Below are 20,020 nucleotides of genomic sequence, written 5' to 3'. Positions count from 1 at the left end.
TAATTCAAATATAAATTTAATAAATAAATATTTTTTAATTGTTAAATTACTAAGGTTTTTCGTACAAATCTCAGTAAAATACCTGAGGTTTCTAAAACCTCAGTAAAATACCTGAGGTTTTCTAAAACCTCCCTAAATATCCCTAAATAAATATAATTAATTTTTTTTATCTTCCTTATACACTTAGTTTTCCACCACATACTCACTACATCTGCTAAGCCACACTTCCATAAAAAAAAGTCACAAAACCCATTCTTCATTTGCTGCTCCAGAGAAGCTCTTTCCGCCTTTGCTCCACCACAGAATCGGTTCTTGGAGAAACTCTCAACCTTCTCATTTTATCTCATCTACATCTTTGTCTTTTCACATTCTCGTTCTTTCTCCTCGTCGCTGACGCCAAGTCATAGCCGGAGCTTCTCCTCGCCGAAAATATCGCAACCTCCGTCGTCAATGCCGCTCTTGCGACCTCTTCCTCAACGCATTCTCCTCTGATTCCTCCCTCCGGTCAGCAGCTATCACCGACCTCCGCGCCGCCCGCGAACGTGACCCTGCCTGGTTCTCCGCTTCAGTTCTAGGTTTTATCTAATTCAGTTTAATTTCCATGCACATCATTATTCATTCAGAAATCATGTATGTGGTGTGGTACCTGACTTTTGTGTGGAAGTGTATGAAATTTATGGCATCTTATGCACTTTTTTATCCCTTCTTAACTACATAAGAAAATTATACCGGTTTTAACATGCCTTGTGAATGCCTGCATGCTTGGAAACCATTACCCCCTAAGTTTCAGAACCCTTCCAACATGTTTCAGCTCTTGAAAAGAAATTATGCTTTGGTTCATTGTGGTAACATGCCTTTGTTAATTTACAGATACGCTGAAAATAATGGTCTTTTATTACAGTTCACAACATATGTGTGCCTGTTCAGTTGTCATACGAAAAATTCTAACTGGTAGTTTGAGGGCAAAGTAGCAACTGGTATTAACTTTTCTATGATTTAGGCCATAATTCTTTTAAATTAAACAGGGAGAAGAGCATGGTTATGAAAAAGAGACTGGGTAGTTGCAACTGAAGTACTTATTTTTATATTTACAAGTTGGTGGAAATGGACCTTTTATTTTGGGATCTGCCTTGTTATTAAATAGCGATGGTCCAACATATTTGGGGGTGCTTTAGTATTTTTAATTGCATCTATTTGCACATCATAATAGACTCATGAAGGATCAATGAAAGTGTGGTCACTAAAGAAATTTAATTCAACGTTCATAGTTTCTATAACAACTTGACATTAATTTCTTTTCAGATTCTGATTTGACAATAATGCATCATGTTTATGTACCTACTGCGGTACTTTGTTACACAGTTATTGTGGTGCTTTGCTTATAAGAAATTTAAATGTATAGCTGGATATGGACTATTCCTGAACCTAAAGGACTTGGAAGGACAACAGCTGTGGAAGCTGAAAAATTGAATGTAGTTTCAGAGGATTGTAATTCAAGAATTCTAAGCATTTGTTACATTTCCTCCCTGCTTGATCAGTTTTAATAATTACGTGGTAGTTATCAAAGGCACTACATAGTTTCAATTAAATGTTTCGGCTATGATGTAAATCATCCTTTGAAATTCCTGTGTTTGTGTGCTTGTCTCCCTTAGTTGCAAGAGAAGGAAGTGAAACGTGAAACTAAAGGCATCTATAAAGAGGCTTTCAAGACACAAAATGCCATACAGTAAGTTATACTTATCTTACCATTTGTAGTAATTTTATTTTGTTGTTGCTTTTATACTAAAAATGTGTAACTGCATGGAATGGAATGTAGAACCCTTGATTAGACAATTTCAAACTTGGAGTTGGAATTAGCAGCTGCAAAGGCAGCTCAGGAGTCTATACGAAGTGGTGCTCCAGTACCAGAAGATATCAAGATGAGTGAATCATCTGGTAGGAGTAGGTACCTAATGGTAGTAGGAATCAACACTGCTTTCAGCAACAGAAAAAGAAGAGACTCAATTCGTGAGACATGGATGCCACAAGGTTCATAATTGCATTATTTTTCATCCTTTCTTTCTTCCCAATTATTTTTTGTTAGTACTTTTTCTTATAATGTGTTCTTGTGATAAAACGGTAAATAGGTGAGAAAAGAAAGAAGCTAGAGGAAGAGAAGGGCATTATCATCCGATTTGTAATTGGTCATAGGTGCATACCTCAACTCTTTTTCAACGATTATATAGCATAAATACCATCGTTTTATTGTCTTTATGCATCCAACTTGTATCATATATTAATTGATAGAAATAACGTGCGGTTCATCCGTTAGTCATATATTGAATTAATTGTAACTTGAGCTTTTTGGTTTTTCCTTTCTTTCACCAGTGCCACATCAGGGGGTATCCTAGACAGAGCTATTGAAGCAGAAGATAAGAAGCATGGAGATTTTCTGAGACTGGTAATGGTCCTATTTGTCTTACTGCATTTTTGCCCCAATCTCCCTTCACTTATTTGGTCTCTACTTGAATAATCACTTGACAAAATAGCATGAATTCATTTATTTAAAGGTAAAATTAAAAGAAATGCAACAAATCTGAGTGCTTTGATTCTGCAGGATCATGTTGAAGGATACCTTGAATTGTCAGCAAAGACAAAGACCTACTTTGCTACTGCTGTTAACTTATGGGATGCTGACTTCTATATCAAAGTTGATGACGATGTTCATGTAAATATAGGTATTTAAGCTTTCTCAATTTCTCATAAACTAACCTTGCTTGAGGTGTTTGTGATTAATATTGTAGGATTCTTTAAACTGTTCCACATGGATTCTTGTTTTGTACTATTCACTCCTTTTTCAGCAACACTAGGACAAACTCTAGTGAGACACCGATCAAAACAACGGGTGTACATTGGATGCATGAAATCTGGGCCAGTTCTTTCTCAAAAGTGAGGATCATTTTTTTTTATCCTTCTACTCTTTTTATGAAATGGTTGTAAACATGTACTCTTTTTATTTTAATTTTATCATGGTATCCAGAGCTTGAAAATTCATGTATCTCTTCTACTTTTTCTCAATTTTTCGTAGCTTCATAGTTTCTCTATGCCTTCTCCAACTTCTATAGCATCAACCACTCAGTTATCTTTTTTGTATTTAATATTGGAGAAGCTATCTGCTGTAATTTTTTTTATTTAGAAACAAGTTGAACCAGTTTTCAAGGCATTTCTTTATTGTCTTTTTTATTTTTTATTTTTTTTATATTGCTCAACCTTACCATTTCTATTAGCATTCCAATCCTGCACAATTTTACAATTCACAGAATTCATTCCTTAAGAATTTATCTCAGCCGCAATCTTCTTTTCAGTTTTATACAAAAACAATATAATATTTTTAAGTTTTAGTTATAACTATTTTTTTTCAGTTATAATTAAAAGTTGTAAATGTTATAACAATTATAACTATTTATTGTACTAATTTACATAGAAAAGTCATTTCCTTAGTGCTTGCTAAACACTAATTTATCTTTGCTTAATCTTCATCCTAAGATATTGTTGAAGATAAAACTTGGTCCAAATTATTTCTTTTATTTATTGAAAAAAAAATACTTTAACAAACATAGATAAATAAATACAATAGATGTAAATAATTGTGGTTTAAAAAACACATGAATGCCTAAATGGTAAATGAATAAAAAAAAAACAAATTTCATAATTTTGAAACCTATGGTATTTTTTAAGGAGGTTCTAAAACATTTTATGGACGTTTTGAAACCCATGGTATTTTACGAAGGTTTTGAAACCCATGGTATTTTACGGAGGTTTTAAAACCTATGGTATTTTACGGAGGTTTTTAAACCCATGGTATTTTACGGAGGTTTTGAAACCCATGGTATTCTACGGAGGTTTTTAAACCCATGATATTTTACGGAGGTTTTGAAATCCATGGTATTTTACGGAGGTTTTGAAACCCATGGTATTTTACGGAGGTTTTGAAACCCATGGTATTTTGAAAGGCTTTTCCTGAGGTTTAAAAAAACCCTGGGAACACATTCCCCAGAGATGATTTAGCGGGGGAAACTACAACCCTGGGTAAATGACTTAATGGAGGTTTTAACCCTGGATAATGTAAAAATAAACCCTCATTAAAACCATTTTTTCTTGTAGTGTTGGTTGGGTTTTGGCTAAGCCAAGTTCGGTGGGTTGGGTTTTTTGCCTTAGCAGCAAAATTGGTGAATAAGTGAAGTTATGGTTTTTGGGCAATGTTGGTGGGGAATTGTCACAAATGCATAAAAAATGAGGTGTGAAAAGTTTGGTTGCAAAAGGAATTGATCTTGGTTGGGTTTTGGCTTAGTCAACTTCGGTGGTTTGGCTTTTTTTTTCTTGGTAGCAAGATTGGTGAATAAGTGAAGTTACGGTTTTTGTGCAATCTCGGTGGGGAACTTTCGCCAATGCATCAAAAATGAGGTGTGAAAAGTTTGGTTGCTAAAGGAATTGATCTTGGTTGGGTTTTGGCTTAGTCCAATTTGGTGGAGTGACTTTTTTTGCATTGGTAGCAATATTGGTGAATAAGTGAAGTTATGGTTTATTTGCAATCTTGTTGGGGAATTGTCACAAATGCATCAAAAATGAGGTGTGACAAGTTTGCTTGCAAAAGGAATTGATCTTGTTTGGGTTTTGGCTTAGCCATGTTCGGTGGATTGGGTTTTTTTGCCTTGGTAACAAAATTGGTGAGTAAGTGAAGTTATGGTTTTTGTGGAATCTTGGTGGGGAATAGTCACAAATGCATCAAAAATGAGGTGTGAAAAGTTTTCTTGCAAAGGGAATTGATCTTGGTTGGGTTTTGGCTTAGCCAAGTTCGGTGGAATGGCTTTTTTTGCCTTGGTAACAAAATTGGTGAATAAGTGAAGTTATGGTTTTTGTGCAATCTTGGTGGGGAATTGTCACAAATGCAACAAAAATGAGGTGTGAAAAGTTTGGTTGCAAAAGAATTGATCTTCGTTGGGTTTTGGCTTAGCCAAGTTCGGTGGATTGGGTTTTTTGCCTTGGTAGCAAAATTGGTGAATAAGTGAAGATATGGTTTTTGTGCAATCTTGTTGCGGAATTGTCACAAATGCATAAAAAATGAGGTGTGAAAAGTTTGCTTGCAAAAGGAATTGATCTTGGTTGGGTTTTGGCTTAGCAAAGTTCGGTGCATTGGGTTTTTTTGCCTTGCTAACAAAATTGGTGAAGAAGTGAAGTTTTGATTTTTGTGCAATCTTGGTGGGGAATAGTCACAAATGCATCAAAAATGAGGTGTGAAAAGTTTGGTTGCAAAAGGAATTGATCTTGGTTGGGTTTTGGCTTAGCCAAGTTCGGTGGAATGGCTTTTTTTGCCTTGGTAGATAATTTGGTTTATAAGTGAAGTTATGGTTTTTGTGCAATCTTGGTGGGGAATTCTCACAAATGCATAAAAAATGAGGTGTGAAAAGTTTGGTTGCAAAAGGAATTGATCTTGGTTGGGTTTTGGCTTAGCCAAGCTCGGTGGATTGGTTTTTTTTTGCCTTGATAGCAAAATTGGTGAATAAGTGAAGTTATGGTTTATGTGCAATCTTGTTGGGGAATTGTGACAAATGCAAAAAAAATAAGGTGTGAAAAGTTAGCTTGCAAAAGGAATTGATCTTAGTTGGGTTTTGGCTTAGCCAAGTTCAGTCGATTGGGTTTTTTTGCCTTGGTAAAAAAATTGGTGAATAAGTGAAGTTATGGTTTTTGTGCAATCTTGGAGGGGAATTGTCACAAATGCAACAAAAATGAGGTGTTAAAAGTTTGGATGCAAAAGGAATTGATCTTGGTTGGGTTTTGGCTTAGCCAAGTTCGGTGGATTGGGTTTTTTGCTTTGGTAGCAAAATTGGTGAATGTGTGAAGTTATGGTTTTTCTGCAATCTTGGTGGGGAATTGTCACAAATGCATAAAAAATGAGGTGTGAAAAGTTTGGGTGCAAAAGGAATTGATCTTGGTTGGGTTTTGGCTTAGCAAAGTTCGGTGGATTGGTTTTTTTTGCCTTCGTAGCGAAATTGGTGAATAAGTGAAGATATGGTTTTTGTGCAATCTTGTTGGGGAATTGTCACAAATGCATAAAAAATGAGGTGTGAAAAGTTTGCTTGCAAAAGGAATTGATCTTGGTTGGGTTTTGGCTTAGCCAAGTTCGGTGGATTGGCTTTTTTTGCTTTGGTAACAAAATTGGTGAATAAGTGAAGTTATGGTTTTTGTGCAATCTTGGTGGGGAATTGTCACAAATGCATCAAAAATGAGGTGTGAAGTTTGGTTGCAAAAGGAATTGATCTTGGTTGGGTTTTGGCTTAGCCAAGTTCGGTGGATTGGGTTTTTTGCTTTGGTAGCAAAATTGGTGAATAAGTGAAGTTATGGTTATTCTACAATCTTGGTGGGGAATTGTCACAAATGCATCAAAAATGAGGTGTGAAAAGTTTGGTTGCAAAAGGAATTGATCTTGGTTGGATTTTGGCTTAGCCAAGTTCGGTGGATTGGCTTTTTTTGCCTTGGTACCAAAATTTGTGAATAAGTGACGATATGGTTTTTTTGCAATCTTGGTGGGGAATCGTAACAAATGCATCAAAAATGAGGTGTGAAAAGTTTGGTTGCATAAGGAATTGATGTTGGTTAGTTTTTGGCTTAGCCAAGTTCGATGGATTGGCTTTTTTTGCCTTGGTACCAAAATTGGTGAATAAGTGAAGTTATGGTTTTGGTGCAATCTTGGTGGGGAATTGTCACAAATGCATCAAAAATGAGGTGTGAAAAGTTTGATTGCAAAAGCAATTGATCTTGGTTGGGCTTTGGCTTAGCCAAGTTCGGTGGATTGGGTTTTTTCCTTTGGTAGCAAAATTGGTGGAGAAGTGAAGTTATGGTTTTTTTGCAATCTTGGTGGGGAATCGTAACAAATGCATCAAAAATGAGGTGTGAAAAGTTTGGTTGCATAAGGAATTGATGTTGGTTGGTTTTTGGCTTAGCCAAGTTCGATGGATTGGCTTTTTTTGCCTTGGTACCAAAATTGGTGAATAAGTGAAGTTATGGTTTTTTTGCAATCTTGGTGGAAAATTGTAACAAATGCATAAAAAATGAGGTGTGAAAAGTTTGGTTGCAAAAGGAATTGATCTTGGTTGGGTTTTCACTTAGCCAAGTTCAGTAGATTGCCTTTTTTTTTGCCTTCGTAGCAAAATTGGTGAATAAGTGAAGTTATGATTTTTCTGCAATCTTGGTGGGAAATTGTCACAAATGCATCAAAATTTAGGTGTGAAAAGTTTGGTTACAAAAGGAATTGATCTTGGTTGGGTTTTGGCTTAGCCAAGTTCGGTGGATTGGATTTTTTTGCCTTAGTAGCAAATTTGGTGAATAAGTGAAATTATGTTTTTGTGCATTCTTGGTGGGGAATTGTCACAAATCCCTTAAAAGTGAGGTGTGAAAAGTTTGGTTGCAAAAGGAATTGATCTTGGTTGGGTTTTGTCTTAGCCAAGTTCGGTGGATTGGCTTTTTTTGCCTTGGAACGAAAATTGGTGAATAAGTGAAGATATGGTTTTTGTGCAATCTTGTTGCGGAATTGTCACAAATGCATAAAAAATGAGGTGTGAAAACTTTGCTTGCAAAAGGAATTGATCTTGGTTGGGTTTTGACTTAGCCAAGTTCGGTGGAATGGCTTTTTTTGCCTTGGTAACAAAATTGGTGAATAAGTGAAGTTATGGTTTTTGTGCAATCTTGGTGGGGAATTGTCACAAATGCAATAAAAATGAGGTGTGAAAGTTTGGTTGCAAAAGAATTGATCTTGGTTGGGTTTTGGCTTAGCCAAGTTCTGTGGATTGGGTTTTTTGCCTTGGTAGCAAAATTGGTGAATAAGTGAAGTTATGGTTTTTGTGCAATCTTGTTGGGGAATTGTCACAAATGCATCGAAAATGAGGTCTGAAAAGTTTTGTTGCAAAAGGAATTGATCTTGGTTGGGTTTTGGCTTAGCCATGTTCGGTGGATTGGCTTTTTTTCCCTTGGTAGCAAAATTGGTGAATAAGTGAAGATATGGTTTTTGTGCAATCTTGTTGCGGAATTGTCACAAATGCATAAAAAATGAGGTGTGAAAAGTTTGCTTGCAAAAGGAATTGATCTTGGTTGGGTTTTGGCTTAGCAAAGTTCGGTGGATTGGGTTTTTTTGCCTTGGTAACAAAATTGGTGAAGAAGTGAAGTTTTGGTTTTTGTGCAATCTTGGTGGGGAATAGTCACAAATGCATCAAAAATGAGGTGTGAAAAGTTTGGTTGCAAAAGGAATTGATCTTGGTTGGGTTTTGGCTTAGCCAAGTAGGGTGGAATGGTTTTTTTGCCTTGGTAGAAAATTTGGTTTATAAGAGAAGTTATGGTTTTTGTGCAATCTTGGTGGGGAATTCTCACAAATACATAAAAAATAAGGTGTGAAAAGTTTGGTTGCAAAAGGAATTGATCTTAGTTGGGTTTTCGCTTAGCCAAGCTCGGTGGATTGGTTTTTTTTGCCTTGATAGCAAAATTGGTGAATAAGTGAAGTTATGGTTTATGTGCAATCTTGTTGGGGAATTGTCACAAATGCAAAAAAAATAAGGTGTGAAAAGTTAGCTTGCAAAAGGAATTGATCTTACTTGGGTTTTGGCTTAGCCAAGTTCAGTCGATTGGGTTTTTTTGCCTTGGTAAAAAAACTGGTGAAAAAGTGAAGTTATTGTTTTTGTACAATCTTGGTGGGGAATTGTCACAAATGCAACAAAAATGAGGTGTTAAAAGTTTGGATGCAAAAGGAATTGATCTTGGTTGGGTTTTGGCTTAGCCAAGTTCTGTGGATTGGGTTTTTTGCTTTGGTAGCAAAATTGGTGAATATGTGAAGTTATGGTTTTTCTGCAATCTTGGTGGGGAATTGTCACAAATGCATAAAAAATGAGGTGTGAAAAGTTTGGGTGCAAAAGGAATTGATCTTGGTTGGGTTTTGGCTTAGCAAAGTTCGGTGGATTGGCTTTTTTTCCCTTGGTAGCAAAATTGGTCAAAAAGTGAAGTTAGGGTTTTTGTGCAATCTTGGTGGGGAATTGTCACAGATGCATAAAAAATGAGGTGTGAAAATTTTGGTTGCAAAAGGAATTGATCTTGGTTGGGTTTTGGCTTAGCAAAGTTCGGTGGATTGGTTTTTTTTGCCTTCGTAGCGAAATTGGTGAATAAGTGAAGATATGGTTTTTGTGCAATCTTGTTGGGGAATTGTCACAAATGCATAAAAAATGAGGTGTGAAAAGTTTGCTTGCAAAAGGAATTGATCTTGGTTGGGTTTTGGCTTAGCCAAGTTTGGTGGATTGGCTTTTTTTGCTTTGGTAACAAAATTGGTGAATAAGTGAAGTTATAGTTTTTGTGCAATCTTGGTGGGGAATTGTCACAAATGCATCAAAAATGAGGTGTGAAAAGTTTGGGTGCAAAAGGAATTGATCTTGGTTGGGTTTTGGCTTAGCCAAGTTCGGTGGATTGGGTTTTTTGCTTTGGTAGCAAAATTGGTGAAGAAGTGAAGTTATGGTTATTCTGCAATCTTGGTGGGGAATTGTCACAAATGCATCCAAAATGAGGTGTGAAAAGTTTGGTTGCAAAAGGAATTGATCTTGGTTGGATTTTGGCTTAGCCAAGTTCGGTGGATTGGCTTTTTTTGCCTTGGTAGCAAAATTTGTGAATAAGTGACGATATGGTTTTTTTGCAATCTTGGTGGGGAATCGTAACAAATGCATGAAAAATGAGGTGTGAAAAGTTTGGTTGCATAAGGAATTGATGTTGGTTGGTTTTTGGCTTAGCCAAGTTCGATGGATTGGCTTTTTTTGCCTTGGTACCAAAATTGGTCAATAAGTGAAGTTATGGTTTTTGTGCAATCTTGGTGGGGAATTGTCACAAATGCATCAAAAATGAGGTGTGAAAAGTTTGATTGCAAAAGGAATTGATCTTGGTTGGGTTTTGGCTTAGCCAAGTTCGGTGGATTGGGTTTTTTGCTTTGGTAGCAAAATTGGTGAATAAGTGAAGTTATGGTTTTTCTGTAATCTTTGTGGGGAATTGTCACAAATGCATCAAAAATGAGGTGTGAAAAGTTTGGTTGCAAAAGGAATTGATCTTGGTTGGATTTTGGTTTAGCCTAGTTCGGTGGATTGGCTTTTTTGGCCTTGGTAACAAAATTTGTGAACAAGTGAAGATATGGTTTTTGTGCAATCTTGGTGGAAAATTGTATGCGGCAATGTAGAGGCACGATTTAAAGACCTTCTCGCCTATGAGCGAGTTCAGGCGAGTTTAAAGACCTTCTCGCCGATGAGCGAGTTCAGGCGAGTTAAAGACCTTCTCGCCGATGAGCGAGTTCAGGCAAGATAAAATCCTTCTCGTCTCGAACGAGTTCAGGTATGGTGTAAAGGGTGGAAGAGGTTTGGAGGGTGGCTAAGGTAGGTTCGAAGAGAACGCCTAGTCACCCGGTTTGTTGTTCTGAAGTTCAGGAAGGTAGAGAAGGATCTGAAAGGCGCCTCTACCCCCAGATAAAGGAACAATGGCAAGGTATGAAGCCAGAAAGAAGCTGATATCGCCAAGAGTCTTTGGCGACTAGGAAAGGTTCAAGCAGTGGCAAGAAAGTTGAAGACCCGTTTTGATGAAGCAGATCGGGTGAAGCGATGTCTTAAGCCATTAGTTGAGTTGAAGTTCGTTGTTTGAAGAGTGATTTTACGCTAAGGTTCATTATCTTGAGATTACAAGTTGTTAGAGTGATTGTTATTCGAAATCAAAGTGGTTCGAAGCAGTTAAGTATAAGATCGTGCCTACGAAATCGCTAAGTTAATTTCTTGAAGCAAATTGTGCAAGGAAAGTTAAAGCAGCCAAGGAAGTTATAAGAGGAAATACAAAGACTTTGTCATTAAAGAAATTATCAGATTCAAGGCACATGTACAGGAAAATATAAAGTTTATTACAATTATATGCAAAGAGAAAGCATAAAGGTAGTGGATGGAGGGAATTGATCAGTCTTCAACGGGAACAACTTTCCCATCCACCACCTCGTTGTTGAGGGACACCATGCTAAGATCCAGATCGGGGAACAAGTAGGCAAACTGTTCCCGTGCGGCCTCGAATCCAGCAGCAAGAATTTGGGCAGAACTCAGATTAAGTTCTTCGATCTGTTTCTTGAGTTCTGCAGTTTGTTTCTTCACCCCCTCGTTCTGGTGCTCCAGCTCTTCAGCTTGCTTCTTAAGTTTTTCGATGGATTCCTGAGCTTGAAGAAGGTCTTCAGCAACCTTCTTGGATTTTGCCTGCACCTGGCCCAATTCAGCGGCGATCTTCCCCTTTTCTTTGTTGGCTTCAGCAAGTTTCGCCATGGTGTCGTCCCTTTCTTTTTCCACCGTCCCCAGGAAGACCTCCCGATCGGCTGACCTTTGTTCGAGTTTCTTTACCTTGGCGGCATCAGCTTTGATCAAGGCCTCCAGGTCAGCCACTTTCACGCGATAAGGCACCAGCTTGCTCTCTAGCTCAATCTTCTCTTGAGCCAAGAGCTGTACCTTATGGCAGAGATCGGTGGCCTCCTTGCGCGCCACCCGGAGCTCGGTGCTCATTGCATCTTCTACTCGGGAGTGTTCAATCTCGGCGAGTGTCAGATTGCAGGATAACTTCTCCGTCTCACTCCTTATAGTGCTATTCTCAGTTCGAAGGGCGTAGAGGTCATCCTGGAGCTTCCTGGTGGAGCTCTCCACAGCTTTAGATATAATGGCAGGGAAATCCTCCGCCATCATCTTCAGTTTGGCCGAGAAAGGCTCCCACATCCTCGTGACCTCAAGAGAGAGGTTTGTTGTTGGAGGCACCGGGTGGGTTTGCTGTTGGTTTTCGCCGCCACCTTCTTGAGTTGGTTGCTCAACAGGTGCTTCTTGGCGTGGTGGCGACGTGGGGGATTCAGTAATCAGAATTGGTGAGTGGTGAGCACCTTCATCCCCGATTGGTGCAGCGTTTGCGGTGGAGGCGTTTGATGGAGGACCCCCTCCAGCTGTTACATACGGCGTGGAGGCGCTTGGGGGGTTCTCCAAAAAGTTGGCTTCAGCGGCCTCAGCTTTGGGAGGCGCAGATGCCAAAGGGATTGCTTGGACTGGTGAGGCAGGAGCTGGTGGGGGTGGCAAGGTTGGAGGCGGAGCAGGTGTAGAGGGTGGTGTTGATGTTGGAAGAGGGGGTGGAGCAGATGGTGAAGAAGGTGTCACCCTCTTCCCCTTCGTGACGAGACCATCCTGAGTCGCCTCGTCATCTTCTTCTTCCTCCTCATGGACAACTTGCGGGGCTTTCCTCTTGGGTTTCCTGAGGACAAGCTTTTTGCGTTGGTTGGCGGGTTGGACATCGGGAGGAGTTGGGCCTTTGGGTGGCGATCGGCCCTGTGCGGCGGCGATCTCCATCACCGAGTTTGGCACGGTTTGGGAACCCGATGCCAACCCGTGGGTTCGGGCGAGCGCCCTCAGTTCAGCGAGCTTGCCCTGGCCCAACATATGATCTGCATAGAGCAAAAATGCATGGGTTAGCTCAGAGAGAAAATAAATGCATAAGGCAGTATGCAGCAAAGCAGATAAATGGTGCAGGAAATAAAACCAAAGTCACAAGACGCCCAGAAACAGTTAACAGAGATAATGTCAAGGAAATAACTTAAACGTTGAGGTAAGTTCTAACCTATGCGAATTTCGAGTTGGTCCTCGAAGAACTCGAAGCAGATGAGTGTGGTGGTGAGGAAGGTGATGTTGGCGTCTGCCACACTCTTCCAGAAGAAGCATAGGTCCCTGTCCAAGGCACCCATGCTATCAAGGCTTCTTGGCCTCCTGAAGCTGCTTTTGGACTCTTTGTTCCCCTTGTTTACCCAATTCAAGGGGAAACCGTCGAGCAGAGAAGTGTCCTTGTCATTTGGGCGCACCTGGACGAATTTGCCCTTCCAGTCTTTGTAGGATTGCTGGAAGATAGAGAGGATCGACCTCCCAGCAATCCCGTTCAAGCTTACCCACAGGCGATCTCCTGGGTGCTTGGCTTCGAAAAGAAATAAGAAAACGTCCACTGACGCTGGCAGCCCCAAGTGGTCGCACATTATTTGGAAAGCCCGTACGAACGCCCGGCTGTTGGGATGGAGCTGGGCGGCGGCGATGTCGAGCTCGGTAAGAAGCTCCCTTTCAAAGCGAGTGAAGGGAAACCTAAGTTTCACCTTCTTGAACAAGGTCGTGTAGATGAGGCAGAACAACCCGCCGGTGTTCCCCTTATCATCAACGCACACCGGCATGTCGGGAGGGCAAGGTAGCACCGTCATCTTTTCGTCGTGCTCCTTATGGAATGATTGGTGAGGCTCGTCTCCTTTCTTCAATCGCAGAACTGCCCCAGCAGAGTTTACAGAAGATGTTTCCCTCAACAAAGTCGAGGTGGCCCATGGGTACAGTTTTTTGAAGTCTGGGGAGGGAACAGAGGCTTCTCCGGCGACAGGAGGAGTGGCCTGAGCCAAGTTGGGGCGGGAGGGTGGAGGCCTCTCAGCCTGAGAAGACGAAGCACCACGTGCTCGCGGTGGGTCGTGTGCTTGTGAGGAGGGGTTTCGTGATGAAGGAGGAGGATTTGGGGTGATCTTTGAGCGAGTCATTGCGGAAGCTGCAGAGGAAAAAGAAAAGGAAAAGTGATCAGGGTTCGCAGAGGCTGACTCGATCATGAAAGAAGGGTGAAAAACGAACGAACGTAGGTTCGTTGTGACGTTGACGGAGCCCTAAGTTACGAGAAAGGAGAAATGGAAAAAACAACCCACAACGTATGCACTAGACAGTTAAAGGATGATGCGAATCGGTTAAAATGCAGGAAAAACCAGCAGAAGAAGGAAAGGAAGTACCTTTTTATGATCGGAAGAGTAATGAAGGATGTTGGTGATTCGGGAGGTTGAAGAACGTTGAGAGCTTTTTTGCAGAAGAGAGTTTGAGCGTCTGAGAATACAAAGAAAGTGATGAAACAGTGAAGCGAAATGAGTTTAAGGGTTTTTCGAAATGGGTTTGGGAAGCGCAAACGTTAACTGAAGGTAACCGTTGACGAAGCCACGTGTCGAACGATGGGAGGAGTGTTTGGTGGAGCGTCAGAGAAGCAGAAAGTACAACCGTTTGTAATTCTGCGCCAGTGCCACGTAGATCGGTATTGACGTGACTCTTATAGTCTTTTCGCTGGACAAGTCTTCGCTTAAGACTGGGGGGCTTGTGTACCGCCCTGGTAGTCGGACGTGATGACGTGGCACCAAGCTACAGTATAGGCGTGTTGACGAGACGCCAGGTTGGCAGAAGGGAAGGAGGTCGGGGGGCTCGTGAAGTCGCCAGTTATTATTTTGGCGTGCTCCGATCTCCAGCACACCAGAACCAGCGGTCACCGGGTTAAAGTTGAAGTCGCCAGATATGAACTCAGGCGACCAAGCGATTAGAGATCGCAGGAGCAAGCACATCGCCGAAGATGAAGGTGGTGCAGATTATGAAGGCGGCCGACAAGACCACAGGGAAGGTGTACGAAGGCACCCTAACTCGCCAATCCAAGTAGAGATCACGCTCCAAGTTGGCTATGCACTGGGCAGTACCATGCATAAGTAACTTAGCCAAAAGAGAGTCAGAAGCAGCGCCCAAGTCAAGGAGGCTCCAGATGATGGCACGTGTACGATTGGATGCGAGCCACGTGTCCAGGTCTGTAACTGCCAGGAGAGAGAAAGTGACCAGGTATTTAAGGGTTCCCCAACGAACTTTTGAGGTACGCACGTTCAGATTGTATTCTTTACGCTTGCGAGTTCTTGAGCATACTGTGAGAGAGAACATTGCACGGTTCCTTGAGAGTTCAAGAGTTTTGCTCTTGAAGTATTTGGTGGTTCAGTCACTGACTTGGGCGTTGGAGTGCGATCGGCCGCAGCGGCGACGCTGTGTTCTTTTGCAGGTTCTTGAGGTGGATCGTGACGAAGGACGGAGGTTGAAGCGGTGCACATGTCGATCCAAGTTTCACGAGGCAAGTTCCAACGTTCTGGTCAACAGGCAGGATCAATAGACATTGGTTTTGAAGAAATTAGCAAGAAAAGACTTAAAACTAGTTTTTTTGTGGTAGTTGCATCAATTTCTTGTATTTATTTGATAGATGAATCTTTAGACAGTTTATAATAGAGATAGACATTGATTTACATGAAATTAGCTTGAAAAGACTCGTAACTAGTTATTTTGTGGTAGTTCTATGAATTTATTGTCTATATTTAATACATGAGTCTCTGTAGTAGTGATAAACAATGGTTTTAAAGAAATAAGCATGAAAATATTTGAATCTAGTATTTTTGTGGTAGTTTCATGAATTTATTGGATATATTTGATAGATGAGTCTCTATAGAAGTGATAGACATTCGTTTTCAAGAAATTAGCAAGAAAAGACTTGAAACTAGTTTTTTTGTAGTAGTTGCATCCATTTATTGTATATATTTGATATATGAGTCTTTAGATATTTTATAATAGTGACAAACATTGATTTACAAGAAATTAGCATAACAAGAATATAAACTAGTTTTTTTTTGTAGTTACATGACTTTATTGTATATATGTGATAGATGAGTCTCTATAGTAGGGATAAACATTGGTTTTCAAGAAATGAGAAAGAAAAGACTAGAAACTAGTTTTTTTGTAGTAGTTGCATCCATTTATTGTATATATTTGATAGATGAGTCTTTAGATAGTTTATAATAGTGTTAGGCATTGATATACATAAAATTAGCATGAAAAGACACCCAACTAGTTTTTTTTTTGTAGTTGCATGAATTTATTGTTTTTATTATATAGATGAGTCTCTATAGTAGTGATAAACAATGGTTTTCAAGAAATTAGCATGAAAACACTTGAATCTAGTTTTTTTGTAGTAGTTGCATCCATTTATTGTATATATTTGATATATGAGTCTTTAGATATTTTATAATAGTGACAAACATTGATTTACAAGAAATTAGCATAACAAGAATATAAACTAGTTTTTTTTTGTAGTTACATGACTTTATTGTATATATGTGATAGATGAGTCTTTATAGTAGGGATAAACATTGGTTTTCAAGAAATGAGAAAGAAAAGACTAGAAACTAGTTTTTTTGTAGTAGTTGCATCCATTTATTGTATATATTTGATAGATGAGTCTTTAGATAGTTTATAATAGTGTTAGGCATTGATATACATAAAATTAGCATGAAAAGACACCCAACTAGTTTTTTTTTTTGTAGTTGCATGAATTTATTGTTTTTATTATATAGATGAGTCTCTATAGTAGTGATAAACAATGGTTTTCAAGAAATTAGCATGAAAACACTTGAATCTAGTTTTTTTGTGGTTGTTGCATGAATTTAGTGTATATATTTGATAGATGAGTCTCTATAGTAGTGATAGACATTGGTTTTGAAGAAATTAGCAAGAAAAGACTTAGAATTAGTTTTTTTTTGTGGTAGTTGGATCAATTTATTGTATATATTTGATAGATGAGTCTTTAGACAGTTTATAATAGAGATAGACATTGATTTACAAGAAATTAGCTTGAAAAGACTCGCAACTAGTTATTTTGTGGTAGTTGTATGAATTTATTGTCTATATTTGATACATGAGTCTCTCTAGTAGTGATAAACATTGGTTTTAAAGAAATAAGCATGAAAAGATTTGAATCTAGTATTTTTGTGGTAGTTGCATGAATTTATTGTATATGTTTGATAGATGAGTCTGTATAGTAGTGATAGACATTGGTTTTCAAGAAATTAGCAAGAAAATACTTGAAACAAGTGTTTTTGTAGTAGTTGCATCCATTTATTGTATATATTTTATAGATGAGTCTTTATATAGTTTATAATAGTGATAGACATTGATTTACAAGAAATTAGCATAAAAAGACTATAAACTAGTTTTTTTTTTGTAGTTACATGACCTTATTGTATATATTTGATAGACGAGCCTCTGTAGTAGTGATAAACATTGGTTTTAAAGGAATTAGGCTGAAAAGAGTTTAAACTAGTTTTTTGTGGTAGTTGCATGAATTTATTGTATATATTTGATAGATGAGTCTCTATAGTAATGATAAACATTAGTTTTCAGGAAATTAAGATGAAAAGACTCTAAACTAGCTTTTTTGTGGTAGTTGCATAAATTTATTCTATATATTTTATAGATGAGTCTTTAGATAGTTTATAATAGTGATAGAGATTGGTTTTCAAGAAATTAGCAAGAAAAGACTTGAGTTTTTTTTGTGGTAGTTGCATCAATTTATTGTATATATTTGATAGATTGATTTTTAGATAGTTAATTATAGTGATAGACATTGATTTACAAGAAATTAGCATGAAAAGACCCGAAACTAGTTTTTTTTTGTAGTTGCATGAAGTTATTGTATATGATCCGATCGATCATCGGTAGTCGATGACGTCAGCAGCAGAGAACCACGTGGACCACTCGCAGGGTGACACGTGGACCAGGTGGCAGAGAGGTCAGGGAGACGATCGCCAAGAGCGGTGATCGGTGGTCAGTAACCAAGTGACCACCGACAGATCAGGTGGCAGAGAGGTCGGGGGACAGATCATCCAGAATGGTGATCGATGGTCAGTAGCCAAGTGGCCACCATCAGACCAGTTCTCAGACTAACGCCTGAAGGCAGAACGCGAGAAGCAAGCAAACACTGATCAGTCATCGGGTGTATTGTCATCGGGGTCTCGTGTTACACGCAGTTAAACTGGGACTGAGGTTCCCAACGCATGGATCTCGCATGAACACACCTCAGGGAATCATGCACGAGAGTGGCCTGAGGGAACTAATAAACCAGTCAGTGATTGGTAATTCCCTCAACCCATTACGTGCGTGACATCGTGAAGGGTAAGCTGTATACGCAGGGAGCGACGTCTGGTGAGTGTGCCTAGACCAGCCACACCCGACGTTCTCCTAAGAGTATGCGACTTACCCAGATGAGAGAAATATCCTAAGTTACTCTGCAAGGGCGTAACTTAGGCACGCAAAGAGAAGCGCTAGAGCCCTTCCAGTAAGTGACACGTGTGTGGTTAGATGTGAGTTGCAGGCCTCCACGTGTCACCATGTGAGGGGGGTGCGGTCCAGACAAAAGTGCACTCCGTACCATTAAGGGTACAGACAGGCGCAGCCCAGCGCAGAGACGCGCGGACACGCACAGACACCCACACTCTCTGATTCTGCAGGTACATTGTCTCTGAAAAGCATAACAGGGTTCTGACACATGCCAGAAAAGCATAACAGAATTCTGTGATGCCCAGAAAACAGAGAGAGAGAGATAAAAAGGAGGAATCAGGGAGAGAAGGGGGATACAAAAAAACAGAGAGCAAGAGTTTTTCACACACACTACTAGTTTTCTCATTTGGTGGTTCTGTGGACTAACTTGATCGTCGGAGTGCAAACGGCCGCCAGAGGCGCCGTCTGTGTGTTTTGCAGGGCACATTTGAAGATCCAAGAGAAGGCTCTGAGGGTGATTCTGCAGAAGACGCAGTCGCATAGACAGGGCAGAGAGTGCTACGAAGCGATTCCTCCACGTTCGAGTTGTCGGGAGGATCATTTGGCGCCCACCGTGGGGCTCGAGTGAATCGTTGTCCCATATACACCACAGTTTTTGAAGCTCACCAGAGTTTTATCAGTTTCTTTGATAGAGAAAGATGCCTAGAAACAGACAACCATCACCTGCGCCATCTGCTGACGAAGGAGCTGTGACAATGGCGCAGGTCCTGGAAATGGTGCGCACGCTGCAGGATAACGCCGCAACGTCGAAAGTTGAACAAGAAAGGATGCAGACGGAGTTGGCTGCGTCGCAAAGCAGGAATGACGAGCTGAATCGCGTCAACGAAGAGTTGAGAAGGACGCTGCAGGCGCAGAGGGAACACATTGTTGACGAAAGGGTGTCTAGGCAGCCCTCACCTCCAAGAGCATTCCCCATGCCATTCTCCCCTGAGATCATGAGAACCATGGTGCCTCCCAACCTGGTGGGGGTGAAGGCATCGTTCAAGGGGGTAGAAGACCCGGAGGCGCATCTGACGGCGTTCCACACCCAGATGATGTTGTCTGGGGCTCAGACGCTGTGTACTGCAAAATGTTCATGAGCACATTGAGCGGAATCGCCATGGAGTGGTTCGTGAGTTTACCAGAAGGACATATCACGTCTTTCTCTCAGTTTTCAAAGCTCTTCACTGAGCAATATATCGTCAATAAGGAACCTGCAGTGGTGTCATACGACTTGTTCGACGTGCGTCAATACCAAGGTGAGTCGCTGAAAGACTACCTCAACCGCTTTGGGGCACAAGTGGTTAGATTGCCCAGCAAAGATGAAGATATGCTGGTGCACGCGTTTAAGAAGGGAGTGCTGCCTGGCCCCTTCAGCGAGTCTCTCATCAGGAGCCATCCCAGCACCTTTGCAGAGATCCGACGACGGGCGGTGGCGCACATAGTGGCAGAAACAGAGGTTTCTAAGAAGAGGGGCAGTGCTGCACCACCAAGACCGCGTGGAGGGCAAGGAAAGCCACAGCAAGCAAGGGTGCATGAGGCCAAAAAGGGGAAGAAGGTGCGGGAAAAACCTCGTCCCTATGCACCAGGCAAAGATCAGAGCAGGGGGCGTGCAAGGGAGAATAACGCACCCCCGAGATACAACTTCATGGTAGGATTGCCGGATCTCATCGCCCTTCCTGCTGTAGCAGCAAGACTACGAGTACCAGAGAAGACAGATGAGGTACTTGGAAGGAAGAAGAATGAATGGTGCGAGTTTCACCAGGCCTTTGGCCATACACTTCATTCCTGTTTGGCGCTGGGACACCAACTGGCAGAGTTGGTGAAGTCTGGGTTTCTAGCAGATTACCTGCGTGAGCCGCAGGGTGATCGCGCGTCAGGATCCCAGACTGGAGAACAGCAGCATGAAGTCCCTGTGCATGGGGAAGTGCAGACGATTGCAGAAGGTTTCTCTAGTGGGGGATGCACAGCTTAACAGAGAAGGAGATACGCTCGATCGGTGATGGCGGTAGATGCGG

At 40.6% G+C, this 20,020-nt stretch overlaps 1 protein-coding gene across 7 annotated transcripts; it reads left to right on the top strand.

Annotated features, from left to right (window-relative positions):
• Window positions 1-204: 204 nt before the first annotated feature.
• On the top strand, window positions 205-3,029 carry LOC137817543 (probable beta-1,3-galactosyltransferase 3). Of its 7 annotated transcripts, none has more exons than XM_068620828.1 (8): window positions 261-575; window positions 1,403-1,554; window positions 1,653-1,726; window positions 1,817-2,028; window positions 2,127-2,190; window positions 2,368-2,440; window positions 2,597-2,717; window positions 2,841-3,029. In XM_068620828.1, exons 4-8 carry the CDS (start codon window positions 1,920-1,922, stop codon window positions 2,930-2,932), a joined length of 459 nt encoding a protein of 152 aa, XP_068476929.1. In that variant the 5' UTR covers window positions 261-575; window positions 1,403-1,554; window positions 1,653-1,726; window positions 1,817-1,919; the 3' UTR covers window positions 2,933-3,029. The 7 variants fall into 7 exon arrangements, with proteins under 7 accessions (XP_068476928.1, XP_068476934.1, XP_068476933.1 ...); XM_068620831.1 differs by having other exon boundaries at window positions 263-555; XM_068620829.1 differs by having other exon boundaries at window positions 263-630.
• The last annotated feature ends 16,991 nt before the right edge of the window (window positions 3,030-20,020 follow it).

This window comes from Phaseolus vulgaris, unplaced genomic scaffold, assembly GCF_000499845.2.
Source record: "Phaseolus vulgaris cultivar G19833 unplaced genomic scaffold, P. vulgaris v2.0 scaffold_128, whole genome shotgun sequence".
NCBI lineage: Eukaryota > Viridiplantae > Streptophyta > Magnoliopsida > Fabales > Fabaceae > Phaseolus > Phaseolus vulgaris.
Note: the sequence above shows the minus strand (reverse complement) of the source record. Positions and strands in the feature narration are given on the sequence as shown.